Here is a 13083-nt window from a genome sequence, read left to right as displayed (position 1 = left end):
TCCCCTCGGTACCTTCCCTTCACCTCAACCACGACAGAGCTGAACTTTTCCCCCCCGCCCTGCGGGGTTCGTTGGGGGAATTTTATTTGTTTTCCCCTTCCTTCCCCCGAGCGGGGAGCGCAGAGCGAGCTCCCCCTCAGCGGGGCGGCCCCTGCCCCCCCGGCGGCGCGAGGGGCGGGCGGCAGGCGCTCGGCCGAGCGCGCGGCGCCTCGGGGCGGCCCCATGGAGCGCGGGCTGCGGCTGTCGGGCGGGCAGCGGGCGCTGATCCGGGAGAGCTGGCGGCGCCTCAGCGGCAGCCCCGAGCGCCACGGCCGCGTCCTCTTCGCCAGGTGAGCGGCGCCGGCTCCGCTCGCGGGGAGAAGCGCTTTCCCGGTGCTCGGCGGCGGCTCCCCTCCCCGGCCGCGGCGTGGGGCGGGAGCCTTACAGCCCGGCTGGACCCCCCCCGTCCCGGAGCACCTTCCCCCCTGCGCCGCTCCCCGGCCCTTCCACCCTCCGCCCCTGAGAACTTCGTTCGGAGGCGATGGGGGCGAGTGAGAGCGGGCGCGTCGCTGGTCGCCGATCCCCCCCTCACCCGCGTTACCGCGGCGGCGGGAAAGGGGACCCCGCGTCGTCGCTCTCCAGCCCCGGCAGAGACCCGAGGGAACGCTGTGCCGGGAAAACGGCCCCGAGCCGGCGCCTCGCCGCGCCCGAGCAGGCTGGTGGACCTGTTACGGGAAGGGAAACGAGGAAAAATCTGGGAGAAGCCGTTTAAAAAGGGTGGTCGGAGAATTGGTGAGCGGCTTGTGGAGCGGGACGCGCCGGGCGGGAGCCGAGCCTTGCAGGGGAGTTTCAGTGGAGGGGAGACGGAGGCAGCGGTTTAACGTGCAGGATGGGGAGAAGAGAGACTGTCTCTTGTCTTGTTCCCCGTGTTCTCCTCGGGCAGCGCCAGCCTGTTTGATCTGCCCGAGCGGCTGCTACTGAGACCCATGTGTACCTGGCATACGCTGGGGAGGAGGAGGAGGGGAAAACCGGGAGCCGGTGATGGTGTGGGAGAGCGGGGCGTTTGCTGGATTTGTACGCGTCCGCCTTGCTCAAGCAGGAAAGCTGGAGAGACTTCCCTGGGTTTGGGACCTTTGAGGCTAAGGCGCTCGTGAAGTGGGAATGGGAAGAGTTGAGACAACAACCAAGACTCTGGGGAGAAGAACCAGGCTGGGAGGAACTCCAGTGGGCTGGGACTGGTCCTCAGGTGCCATAAACCCACATCAGAAGAGCTAGGCCTGTGGGCTAAGGAAATAGAGAGGTTTTTGACTAAAGATAACTGGCATTGCTCGAAATTAAGACTTTCCGGAACTTCTGGGTCTTTTATGGGTGGGGAGGGAGGCAGAGGGGAGGCTGCAGGTGTGCTGCTGATGGGGTTGTTCCTGGGGTGAGCAAGATAAAGCTGAGAGAGTGAGAAGAAAGGGGGTTCTCTCTTGCTTTTGCAGGCTGTTTGACTTGGACCCTGACCTGTTGCCCCTTTTCCAGTACAACTGCAAGCAGTTTGCCAGCCCTCAGGAGTGCCTCTCTGCCCCCGAGTTCCTGGATCACATCAGGAAGGTGAGAGAAGGGCTGTGGCATGGCCGGAGCTCAGCTTCTGCAGAGGAGGAAGCCATTAGGCAGTGGCTTGGGATCTGACTGGGGAACATAAGAAATCTTCTTCTGGGGTGGTAACTGCAAGGGGTCACTCATGTTAGTAGAAGGTGCTATTGCCAGGACAAACTGCCTGACATCCCCTCCTGCTGGGGAGGGGATGGGGATGCGAGTTGTGGTGGGTCAGAAGCACCATGCTCATTTCCATGCCCTCATCTGGGAGTAGATTGCCTCTTGTGAAAGCTGGAAGCCTGATTGTTCTACTGTGGAAGTGCCTCAGTGACGTCAGTTACATCCAGACAAGGACTGAAGCCCTCTGCTTGGCCACTTGCTGACCAGGAGGTGGCAAGCGCTGGGCAGTGGGTCAGTGTCCTGTGGTCTCATTGCTGTGGAGAGGCTGTCAGTGTGGCTGCAGAGCCAGAAGGCCCACAGTATCTCCTGGATAGCCTTTGGGGGTGTGTGTGTGCGCTATGATATCTGTTCACCTCCTCCCAAAAACAGGAAGAGGAGCAAGGCTGATGTCATCTGGAAGGGCTCATACATTGACGCAATTACACCTGGTGCAGCAGGGACCCTTTGCTGTGTGCTGAAGACTGCAGAGCACAGCCTTGGCTTCCAGATGCCTTCTCATAAACTGTCTGGCTCTATCTTTAAACTATTTTGGTGCCTCGCTTGCCTGTCTTTATTCCTCATATGAGGCTGTTTCATGACTACATTCCACCTCCTCCCAAGTGACGGGGGACAGGACAAGAGGGAATGGCCTCAAGCTCCGCCAGGGGAGTTTTAGGCTGGACATTAGGAAAAAATTTTTCAGGGAAAGGATCATTGGGCAGTGGCAGAGGCTGCCCAGAGAGGTGGTTGAGTCACCTTCCCTGGAGGTGTTTAAGGCACGGGTGGACGAGGTGCTGAAGGGCATGGTTTAGTGTTTGATAGGAATGGTTGGGCTCGATGATCCAGTGGGTCCTTTCCAACTTGTGATTCTGTGATTCCTCACAGCTGAAATAATTGCAAACTTTTTGTTATTTACCAGCCTTTGCATATGGGCCAAGTTAAGTCCATTTTACTTCTGCTATTATTGACTTGAGCTGAAATAGCTCTTTGCTCTTGTTGGAGATAATTTCGCTTTGAAATTATAGAGCACAATTCTATCACCTCTTGGCTTTGCCAAGCTAACCATGCCCTGGCTTTAATCTGTTCTTCTAATTTGATGTGTCTGTTCCCTTCATCCCTCGTTAACCCTTCTCTGTCCTGTTTCCATTTCACTCTTCATGTTCCTATGAGACCATGGTGGTACATGTTTTACTAGACAGGGTGTATTTGCTGGACTGTTCCCCCGATCTCCTCAAAATACCGTGGCAGATCTTAGAATTAGAGTTGCCTTATTCACAGTTGCAACATCTTGGCAACATCTACTTCTTAGCTCTAGTTCTGGCAACTTCCAGGGTTCCCCTGCGGTTGTCCTGGGGTCCTAAAACCTGTAATGATGGCATCAGCATTAGATCTTAGCCTATAACTGCTCTGCTATAGGGCTATTTACCCACTCTGGGACAGGGAGGTGAGTAGTGCTGCTTGCTGTGACACCTTTGGCAGCGTCCCATGGAAGTGTGTGCTTCTGCCAGCATGCCTCACTGATGAGACTTTACTGCACTCATAGAGTGCAGTAGAGCAAAGGAAAGCTCAGAGGGCATCTGCTGTGCTGAGATGTGGTCAGGCTGAGAAGGGGCCTGACTCTTTCTCAGAGGACAGCAGAACCTTGCTGCTAATGCCATTCTGCCTCTGTGTTCCTGCAGGTGATGTTGGTGATCGATGCTGCTGTAAGCCACCTGGAGAACTTGTCCTGCCTGGAAGAGTATCTCTGCAACCTTGGCAAGAAGCACCAGGCAGTTGGTGTGAAGATTGAGTCTTTCTCGGTGAGGCATCCTGTCTTGTCCCACTGCAGCCCTGCCTGCAGCCCTCAGCTGTCCCCATCCCTCTGCACCCACCTGCTGGGTTCAGCTGGCTGGAGAGAAAGCTCGTGGCTTATGGCAGCCCCCGAGCTACAGATATCTGCGTAGTGATATTGGCTTGATCAGGGAAACCCTTGAGCTCCTCTCACTTTCTGCCCTTTCTCAGTAAGGCCAGGGATGAAGGACAAAGGTAAGCACGGCATTTCCCCTGTTTGAAGAGGACCATGGTTTGAGGCACAGCAGTCTCTCCTGTGATACAGGGCTGCAGGCTCAGCCTTTGCCCTGGCCCCTGAATCTCTGCATCAAACGCTCTAGGCAGACCTCACCATGCCTGGGAAAGGGAGCATCCACCTCCCTGCACTGGGATGGGGTTGCTGCACCTCAGCCTGTGCTTCCTCCATGGCAGTAAGACAGGAGCATCCTCCATGTTAACTCTTGCTTGCTCCTCTGCTACCATCAAGTACAGACCGAAATGCTGGATAACGCAGGGGGAAGGGCAAGTTGAAGGAAAGATTTCTAACCAATGCATGGCTCCCTCCTGATACTGCTAGTTTTGGTCCTCTTCCGAGGGAGCAGGTTACCCTTTGCCTAGGGTAGTGACCTCCACCAGCCCTGTGCTCAGTGTGTGGGTGCTCCTGGATGGGGTTGTTTGCAGCTCCGTGAGGGGGCAGTGCCCTGTGGAGAGGCCTGAGAAGTGGTGAGGCCGGCCCTGAGCATCCAGTCTGGGGGCTGTCCCGCTCTCCTGGCATCGGGGCATTGCTCAGCTCTGCTGATCCACTGCTGTGCCAGGGGATGTGGCTGGCTACCCATATGGGAGCCACGGCGGATGGATGTGTGCCGTGTCAGCCCCGCTCCCTGCCTGCTCACCCAGGGTGTGGGGTAAAGGCCAGCGAGAGCAAGGGAAGAGGATGGTGTGGGCTGGCTCTGGGCCTCTCTGAGCAGCCAGGGATGGCGTGGCTTGGCCCCACAGGTGGAGCAACTACACTGCAATGGGAGAAGTTCAAAAAGGCAGTCAAGTGAGAGAAGGGGCTGTGTGTCATCCCCTAGTGCTGAGCTTGACGCTTCCCTGTTTGGTTTGCAGACTGTTGGCGAGTCCTTGCTGTATATGCTGGAGGAATGCCTCGGCACTGCTTTCAGCCCGGATGTGCAGGAGGCTTGGAGCAAACTCTATGGTGCTGTAGTGAAAGCCATGCAGCGCGGCTGGGAGACACTCCCAGAAGGGGACTAGATCCTCCCAGCCATTCCCACTCCTGACCGTGCAGTAGTCCTGGGCAGGGGGAGTGCTCACACTGTGCTCTCTGCCTCTTTCCACCTCTGTCTTTCTCTGTGCACCAGCCTATCGCTGTCTCCTCCAGTCATGTGTGCTTTGGGGCTCTCCCAGTGATTCTGCCTTGCTTTGACACAGCTGCATCTCTGCCTTTGCTAAGGGCTTTCAGGGTACGTCTCTGCAGTGAGGCCTAGGAGTGCTATAGCACAGGTACGCTGCCCTGACCCAGGTTCCTATGGGCTGGCTAGAGCACCAACACCAATGTACCTGTTCTGGTTTTTAGCTGGCTCCTCTTCCTTCCTCTTGCTACCCACCCTAGTTAGATGACATCTAGTGTAGGCCTCTTGGGCTTGTTTGTCAGAGATCCTATTTGCCATGCTTGAGACCTGCCGGATCTGGCACCACTTGCTCCTCACTGTCCATGGTTCAGCTGTGTAGGCAGCAATGGATTTGGCTCCAAGGTGGGAGCTGGTCGTGCTGTGTGGCTATCCTTCCCAAGCTTTGTGGGGAGCTTTTCCCCTCTCTCCCTTCACCCATGTGTCACTACCAGATGGTTAATCCTGATGCATTCTTCTGCCTTGCCCTCCCTGGGATAGGATCCAAGGATTTTCCTTGTGTCCGGTTGGCTGCAACTCTCTGTATGTTTCCTAGGGATGCTTCAAACAGTGGGGTCATGTTAATCCCAAGGTGAGGCTGCTTTTGGCAGGTCTGGGCTGCCAGCTGAAAGGCTTTGTGTTGGCTTGGCCGATTGCTTTAACCTCAGAGCCAGCTAAAATGCAGCAGCAGTGGAGCCTTTTTACTGCTTTAGGTTAAGGAAAATAAAGTAAATACAAGGAAAAGATATCTTAAAATAAAAACAAAAGTTGCAATCATGTCATGGTAGCAGCTTCCAGGAATCATTCTGGCCTTTGACCAGAGGAGGTGTAGCTGGAATTTTTATACTGATGCTGTCAGGACCTGGAGCACTTCCTAGCTGTACACAGTGCCCACCTGCAGAGCTCCTCACCCTTTAGTAGTCCCTCCCAACCTGAGACACAGCCACTTTGGAGCACAGTGAGGCACCCTGTTACGTATGTGCAGCAGTGCTGTGTCAGGACAGGAATGAGAAGACAGTACCTGCTGCATGAATCCCAGGGAATGGCTGAGAGGCAACACCTGATGTCTCTGGGGGGAGCCGAACTTGAGCCCTTTGAAGAAGTTTATCTTTATGGGGAAATCCTGTAGGACAGACAGAACCTTTTTTCCAGCCACCACTAGCCTTAAGGCAAGTATATGGAGCAACTATTCAGTTACAGGCAGCACCCTTTTTTGCTGCTTCTTCAGGGCAGGAGAAGCCTGGCATTGAGGGCTGAGGTGATCCTGTTGTAGAGACACATTCCTTCTGTACTCAGATGTCATCCATTCTCGGGGAGGAGAGAGCTGCCTGTTCCTTGCAGCTGCAGCTGACGTCTCACAGCCCCGGGGCCATGAAGGGGTTGCTGGGGTACCCTGTGAGATGAGGCTCTGCTTCCCTGCCACCAGGCCTGGAGGTGGCCATGGGCTTCCAGGGCTTCCAGCAAGCAAGGAGCCCTCCATGTTTGGGAGGGGAGCTGAGAGGTGAGGAGCAGGCAGTGACTATCTCCATATAGGATGGTTGCTGTCCTCTTTGCAGCACTAGGCTCCACTCTGCAGTCCTAAAGTGTGATTTTGTGCATCCTGGCCCATGGCTTTCTCTACCACCTGGGTCAGGTGAGGTCTTCCCCATTCTTATGCTGGGTAGTGAGGGATGGAGGAGCTGAGGCTGAGGGGAGGTGTTGTCTGTGACTGCATGGTAGGAGGCAAGAGGGTTTGGGAATGGGGATGTCCTCTTTGCAATGCTGTCCTTGGGCATCAGCTTCCAGCACTATGGGAGGGACCTTCTGGCTCTATGTGATGAGTAGGCAGCTGTCCCAAGTGATCCTCACTCCCTCTAGTTTTCCCAGCTCCTTGACTTCTCTACCACGTTTTGTGTAAATCCCAAGAGAACTTAACTAGTCTGTGTGCCTCTTACACCCAGCTGTACTGTTTAATAAAGGACAACAGTGAGTCTCAGCCCTTTTGGCTGCTTTATGTTTATTTCAATATAAAAGGCCCAAGCGAGCAAAAAAAAAAAAAAAATGACGACAGAGAGTGGTTTACTGGTCTCCTGTTGGTTCTAGCTTTGGAGATACTGGTCACTGGGAGCACTTGTGTTGTCCAGGTCAACTGACATGAGAAGGTACCCAGCACCAAATGCCTGTTGGGAGCTTTTGTGTGCTGTCATTAATTGGTTGAGCGGTGGGGGCGGGGAGCAAAGGTATCCTGCTGCTGATTGCTTATTACCCTTCAAGTTTAACAATCTCTAATGGAGTAAGAGTTTTAAGCAATCAGCCTAAAAAATCCCCTTTCTGTTGTTCAGCTGCTGGTTTTGTTCTTTGAGACAGCATTGACTCACCCCGCTTCTGGTTGCCCATAGCAGCAGAGCGTGCCCTCACAGCAAACTCCTGCCCTACTCTGTGTGGCATCCACCCTGCCAGCTGTCCTGCAGAGCTGTGCCAGCATCCTTGCCGCAGGGAGCAGCCAGTGAGGATGCAGGAGGTCCTGTCTCCCCATTCCAGAGGCATGTTCTGGCTTTGACACTGTGTGTTTCCAGCCCTGGGAGAGTCGGGCACTTGGCACTGAAGAAGGATGGCTCCTAGAGTGGAGAAGCCAGCTCAGGGTCTGTAACAGTCTCCTGAGGACTGGCAATCCCAGCGCTGCTGCAGGAGGGCACAGTGGGAAAGCCACGCTGCTCTGTCTCGGGCAACATTTAGGATGGGTCTTGTTCTACAGGGCAATGTGCGATGGACTGCAAAGGATGAAGACAGCAGTGGAAATCTGAACACAATGAACATATTTCCTGTGTTCGTGGCTAAAATAAATTTTCCAGCTCTTCCTGGCCTGGAGCACAGCTGCCAGGTTCAGGGCTGACGGTGGGAGCTCAACCTCAGCACTGTGGGGAAGAGCTAGTGCGGCACTGTCGGTGGCACCCCCATTGCCAACTCCCTGTGCCGGTGTGGAGGTTTGCCATGGCTCCCACAAGCCACCCCTTTGCCTTCACCACTGCCTGGTGGCTCCCAGCGCTGCCTGCCACTGGCCAGCATGCTGTGGAATTGCTCAGCCCTGGCTGTGAGGGGCTTTTGTATGCACAAGCTATAATCAAGCAAGCAGGTTTCTGAGGGCCTGAGTAGTGGAGGCGCAGCATGATGGTGCTTACACAACCTTGTTAGGTTGGGATGAGCTTCCCTGGTTCAAGGGCAGGAAGAGCTGTGAGCCTGGGGGGAAATGACAACGCTTGCTCACAGCCAGGGCTCCTGCCTCTGCTCCCTGGAGCCAGCAACACCCTGCATTTAGCCCCTTTTCCCACTAATTACAAACTGGGAGGTGGTGCCTGGAGGGGTATGTGATGAGGGGAGTGGATTTTAAACTTTCCAGTTTTTCACCCAAAAGGAAGCTCTCCTTGTGCCCCTCTTCCCCTCCACCATGTTGTGAGCCAAGCTGGCTGGCCAGGGCTGACCCTATGGGAGCTGTAGAGGGACCCACAGAAACCAGAGTTATCATTCAAGTAGGAATATGGCTATTGAGAGTGTGTTTTGGGAGGCAGCAGGGGAGCAAGAGAACTGTTTGCTCAAAACCTAGAGAAAGGCTTCCAAAATGTTATTCACCACCTTCCCTTGGACATGCTTGTGGCCAATTTAGCTTTGGGAACACCTGCTCCATCCTTAGATGGGATGGGTATCCCCCAGTGCCCCCACTCCTTGCTGTGGTCTCAGAGGAGTATGTGGCCACCCTCTGTTCCCCCAGGCAGTGTGTACCCCGTCGGTGGTGTCCTGAGCCAGCCCTGCCTGTGTGTGAGCACTGGGAGCATAGGCAGGTGAGGGACATTCCTGTCGCAGGGCGGCACCTCATCCCCAGTGTCAGGATGTTGCAAAGGGCTGTGCCAGCCTTTCTCAGGGGACACAGTGGGGTGCTGCCCTGCTCCTGCACATTTGCTGCTTTGGGCCACTCGCTGGGCTTTGCTTTCACGAGGACTGTGGTAGGCACTGAGGTAGGGAGATGTCCCAGTGGTTTCCTCACCACTGAAGCCTCTGCAGGACATCCAAAGGAAGGAGCAAAAGCAGCCTGCAGGTGGGCAAAGAGGCTGGGGTACTTTCACAGGCTCCAGCAGTGAGGGTCCCTGCTCTCCTGGCACCAGGTGGGACGTGCAGAGGTGATGACACCAGGCAGCAGCTGGGTGAAGTAATTTTATTCAAGGCACGGTCATAGCAATAAATCACAAGAAGGTACAGACCTCTGGCACATTCCTACAGCAGGGCAGCCAAGGGCAATCGGACCAGCAGCCCGAGCTCCCGAGGATACGGTGCCGCTTTCAGGCGTTTGCTTCCACCTGGAGAGAGCATCCCCTCAACTCCAGCTGGGGCTGCCTCCAGAGCAGGCAGCGAGGGCAGCAGTGGTTCTGCAGGCGGCCACAGGGGCACCTGGGCAGGGAGCCCCTACCCCCAGGCTGCTTTTTGAGGTTGGGAGGGAGCAGCTGACCTCAAGGCCCCCTGAAGCAACTGTTAAGTGGCTACCCTGCTGCAGCCATTGGCCCAGCATGCAGAAGTGTGGGTGGGATGGGGGCCCCCGGGGCTGCCAGCTAGCTGAGCTGATACCTACCAGCCCCATGGGGATGTCCCAGGGCCCTCTTGAGTCCAACAGAGCCCCACAGCTCACTCATGGGCTGCCTTTTAACACTCCTCCCAGCCAGGATGGGCACACCATGCCCCACTCCCAGCAGCACCAGTAATGCTGAATGGTGCCACGGCCGAGCCTCTGCCTTCACACAGCAGCACTCCCCACACCAGCAGCCCCGGTGCTGGCACAGTTATATCATCATCCCTTCCCTCGCTGCACAGCCCCAGGAGGGTGGCTAGAATTGCTCTGAAGCCAGCAGGAAAGTCAGGAACAGGAAAATAGGACCCAAGGTCGTAGCAGGGCCAAGTGAGGAGCCAGCATGCCTAGGCAGGCTAACCTGGTGGGACAGGAGCCAAAGACGGTGAAGATCTGTCCTCATCCCCAGGGGCTTCTGACTGCTGTGGATGAGCTAGAAAACCCGAGGGATGCTGGCACATTTATGCTGACCACAGCAGGAATTACACTCAGGAGGCAGCGTGGCTGCTGGGGCTGCATCCCAGGGCTGGATGCGGTGGAACAGGACCTGAGGTCATGCCAGCTCCTCCCCTCCATTTCTGTTGCACCAGGACAGAGCCATGCATGGTCTCACGGCCAGCCCCACGGGAAGTGCAAGCAGAAGATGATGCTGCCAGGATGGGTTGCAGGGGACCAGGATGATGGGAACTGCCCTCACTGCCATTAACCACACTGATCCCTTAACTTCCCACTCCTCCCAAGGACACAGGCATGATGCAGTATCAGCAGCAGAGGGATGGAGGGAGAGTTGGACTTGCGTTATGATGCCTGCCTTGGGGCGGGCTGCTGGTGCTCAGGCAGATATGGGAGCAGCCCTGGACCCCCACGCCCTCCACCAAAGCACACGTGTCTCAGCAGTCCCTGCTTTAATGGGCAAAGCCTTGGGGGCAGCAGTGGGGACAGGCAGGAGCCTGCATGGCTGGCACGGTGGGAGGCAGCCGAATGGCTGCTGCAAGCAGGGAGTGGTCAGGGTAGGAAGCAAGGGTTAGGGGCAGCCGTCCCCTGCCACTGAGGACCCACAGGGCACTGTGGCAGCGGGCACATTTGGCTAAGCTGTTTGAGGTGCTTCCCCCTCACCGAGGGACCAGGACCTCCCTCTTGCCCTCAAAGCACAGCCTCTCAGAGAGACCCTCTCCCCACACTGTTGCATCCCCTCTTTCCCATGATGGGCTGGAAGAGGCAGGTAGGGACAGGGGGGAGGTGGCGGGGGTGCAGGGCTGAGCAGGTCCAGGCAGCGGGAAGGACCGGCGGAGCCTCCCACCACCTCCCATGCAATAGGGTCTCCCCTTCACATCAGTCCTGTCGTCTCCCCACCCCGTGAGCGAGGTGGTCCCCACCAGTGCTGGAAAGGCTCCTTCTTGCCCCCCAGCACGTCCTCCACTCTCAGCATGGCTGGTCCTTGCCTTTGTGGGAATGTTCACTGGTAGCGGGCTTGACTCTCCATCACGGGGCCACTCCTGTACTCGCCCTCCACTGTCTCCAGCTCCGTCTCAAAGCTCTGCAGCCCCCCGTCCTCCCTGTCCTCTGCTGGCTCCAGGTGGTTGCCCATGGTGCCGTAGGACTGGTGCGCCGGGGAGGCCGCTGGGGTCAGGCTCAGCTCAGGCTCCTGCAGGACAGTGGCCACAAAGAGCTGCCCCGGGGGGCGGTGGGGGTTAGAGCCCAGGGGGAGAGGCAGAGAGGCCATGGCAGGGCTGGGGAGGGGTACTCACATTGGAGTTGGGGGTGGAGGAGACGCTGCTCCGCTCCACGTCGTTGAAGTCTCCCTCAGACTGATCAGACATCTGGGGAGAGGGAGGCTGGGAGGAAACGACTGCTTGGGGGTATGAAGCCAGGGGGCAGCCAGGCACCACCTCACACACCTTATGGCAAATGCACTTCAGAGAGGTGAGGAGGGGATGCTGTAGGGTCAGAGAACAGGATGGGCAGCTGCCCACGCTCACCTGGTAGCTGGAGGGTTTCCGTGGCTGTAGCTTCTTCAGGCAGAGGCCAAAGAAGGAGAAGACGATGCAGGAGAGGAGGACCACGAATGTGAACAGGGTGACAGGGCGGGTAGGACCTAGAGCACAGAGACACTGGGGCAGCACATGAACCTCCAATGACCTGCTGCATGTTCAGCCGAGACCCAGGATGACATCTGCTTTGCATCTTACAAGCTCTCAATACCCTTCCCAAAACAATAGCTAATAGGTCTTCCATCTGCCAGGTCTCCACCACATCTTTCCCCTTCCCACCCTCCATGCTGTGCCTAACGGAGGGATGACATGGGCGGCTCATCCCCCTAAACATTAGATGTGACCCTCAGCAGTGGTGGGGGGCTGACCCGAGCTCTCCCTACCGAGGCGCAGGACAGAGAAGAAGAGCAGCCAAAACATGCAGAGGATGGGGGCCACCATGACCTGGCTGATGGCAGCAACGTGGAGGCGCTGGTTCAGCTTGGTGGGGATGTACACGTAGTAGATGTTGTACCGGTCAACCATGTGCTTGAGCAGCATGTAGAGCAACCCTGGCAGGAGGACAGGGGTTGTTTGTGGGGAGGACAATGGGGCCAGCCAGGTCACAGGGACAGCAGGGAAGCCCCAGGAGATGATGCTCAAGAGTGCCCTCCTGTACCACACAGGGATCTCATGATCCCACACCACTGCTGGTGGCAGGGACAGGCTGTTCTGGGCAAGGCTGGGGGCAACGGGACCAGGGTTACGGGATTTTACTCACCAAAGGGGACAATGATGGGGCAGGTGATGCTGTAGGTCATGACGACAGAGAAGATACAACAGGTCCAGGCATACTCCAGCCCAAACTGAAACTGGTAGGCTTGGCTCTGGGGCACAACCAACAGCGTCATTACTGCCTCTGCCATCACAAAATCTGCCCTTGCCTTTGTACCCTGGCCCACAAAACTACCTCCTGTTAGTCTTGTGGGGCCAGAACCAGCAGCACCACTTGCATGGTGGCTTGTCCCCACAAGCCTCCCCATAGGACCATGACAGTCTGAGTTGTCCAGCACGAATGTCCCTGCTGTTCTGGGGGTCGCCTAGACTTGGAGGTGACCAGAGCCACATACCCGCTTGACATGGAGCCGCTCTGGCTCGGACTTGGCGAAGCAGAGGCGGGCAGTGTAGACAAGGAGGCCTGGGATGCGCAGCAGCTCCATTGCTGTCCCAGTCAGGCTGGAGGTGACCACGTAGTTGACAAAGAAAGCGCCATTGTCTGGGAGGAAAACACACCTGCCCCGGAGACATGGAGGGTGAGAGGAAGCTCAGGCAGGTGGCTGGTGGAGCTGCTGGGGGCTGGTGTCAGTGCTCCCACTTGCCCAGGAGGTTCAGGAGCTCCCTGCTACTCACTGGAACTTGATATTGGCCTCATCCAAAAAGTGGGTGTCAAACAGCCAGCGGAAAAAAAGGTCCAGACTGGAAGGGAGAGAGGAGGAGCAGCTCAGAAAGAGGAGGATCCACAGAGCAGTATCAGGTCACTCAGAGAATATGTACTTTCCCCTGCCCCGGGCAGGACCTACGCAGCCAGAGCAGCGCCTTCTACCTC

At 56.7% G+C, this 13083-nt stretch overlaps 2 protein-coding genes across 5 annotated transcripts in view; one reads left to right on the top strand and one right to left on the bottom strand.

The window, feature by feature from the left end:
- Positions 1-182: 182 nt before the first annotated feature.
- NGB (neuroglobin) lies at positions 183-5267 on the top strand. Its single transcript, XM_069857050.1, has 4 exons — positions 183-329; positions 1464-1575; positions 3399-3518; positions 4636-5267. Exons 1-4 carry the CDS (start codon positions 223-225, stop codon positions 4780-4782), a joined length of 486 nt encoding a protein of 161 aa, XP_069713151.1. The 5' UTR covers positions 183-222; the 3' UTR covers positions 4783-5267.
- A 3827-nt stretch (positions 5268-9094) lies between these two features.
- TMEM63C (transmembrane protein 63C) overlaps positions 9095-13083 on the bottom strand; it is a 38032-nt gene continuing 34043 nt past the window's right edge. For 2 of the 4 annotated variants that reach the window (XM_069858587.1, XM_069858588.1), the window contains 7 exons: positions 12888-12953; positions 12608-12770; positions 12259-12364; positions 11882-12049; positions 11487-11602; positions 11256-11342; positions 9095-11176 (listed from right to left, as the gene is read on the bottom strand). In XM_069858587.1, the coding sequence (XP_069714688.1) occupies positions 10964-11176; positions 11256-11342; positions 11487-11602; positions 11882-12049; positions 12259-12364; positions 12608-12770; positions 12888-12953 (919 nt within the window). In that variant the 3' untranslated portion in view covers positions 9095-10963. Of the gene's footprint in view, positions 11177-11255; positions 11357-11486; positions 11603-11881; positions 12050-12258; positions 12365-12607; positions 12771-12887; positions 12954-13083 lie in introns of all 4 variants that reach the window. The other 2 variants (XM_069858589.1, XM_069858590.1) reach the window with 2 other exon arrangements.

Source organism: Phaenicophaeus curvirostris, chromosome 5 (assembly GCF_032191515.1).
Source record: "Phaenicophaeus curvirostris isolate KB17595 chromosome 5, BPBGC_Pcur_1.0, whole genome shotgun sequence".
In the NCBI taxonomy this organism is placed as follows: domain Eukaryota; kingdom Metazoa; phylum Chordata; class Aves; order Cuculiformes; family Cuculidae; genus Phaenicophaeus; species Phaenicophaeus curvirostris.
This window is presented reverse-complemented; position numbering and strand designations above follow the sequence as displayed.

What these genes read in the sequence shown, in the direction of transcription:
- NGB (XM_069857050.1), top strand. Translation starts at nt 223, where the DNA reads ATGGAGCGCGGGCTGCGGCTGTCGGGCGGGCAGCGGGCGCTGATCCGG. An exon ending in GGCCGCGTCCTCTTCGCCAG is followed by an intron (nt 330 to 1,463) that starts GTGAGCGGCGCC and finishes TTGCTTTTGCAG; the next exon opens with GCTGTTTGACTTGGACCCTG. An exon ending in TGAAGATTGAGTCTTTCTCG is followed by an intron (nt 3,519 to 4,635) that starts GTGAGGCATCCT and finishes TTTGGTTTGCAG; the next exon opens with ACTGTTGGCGAGTCCTTGCT.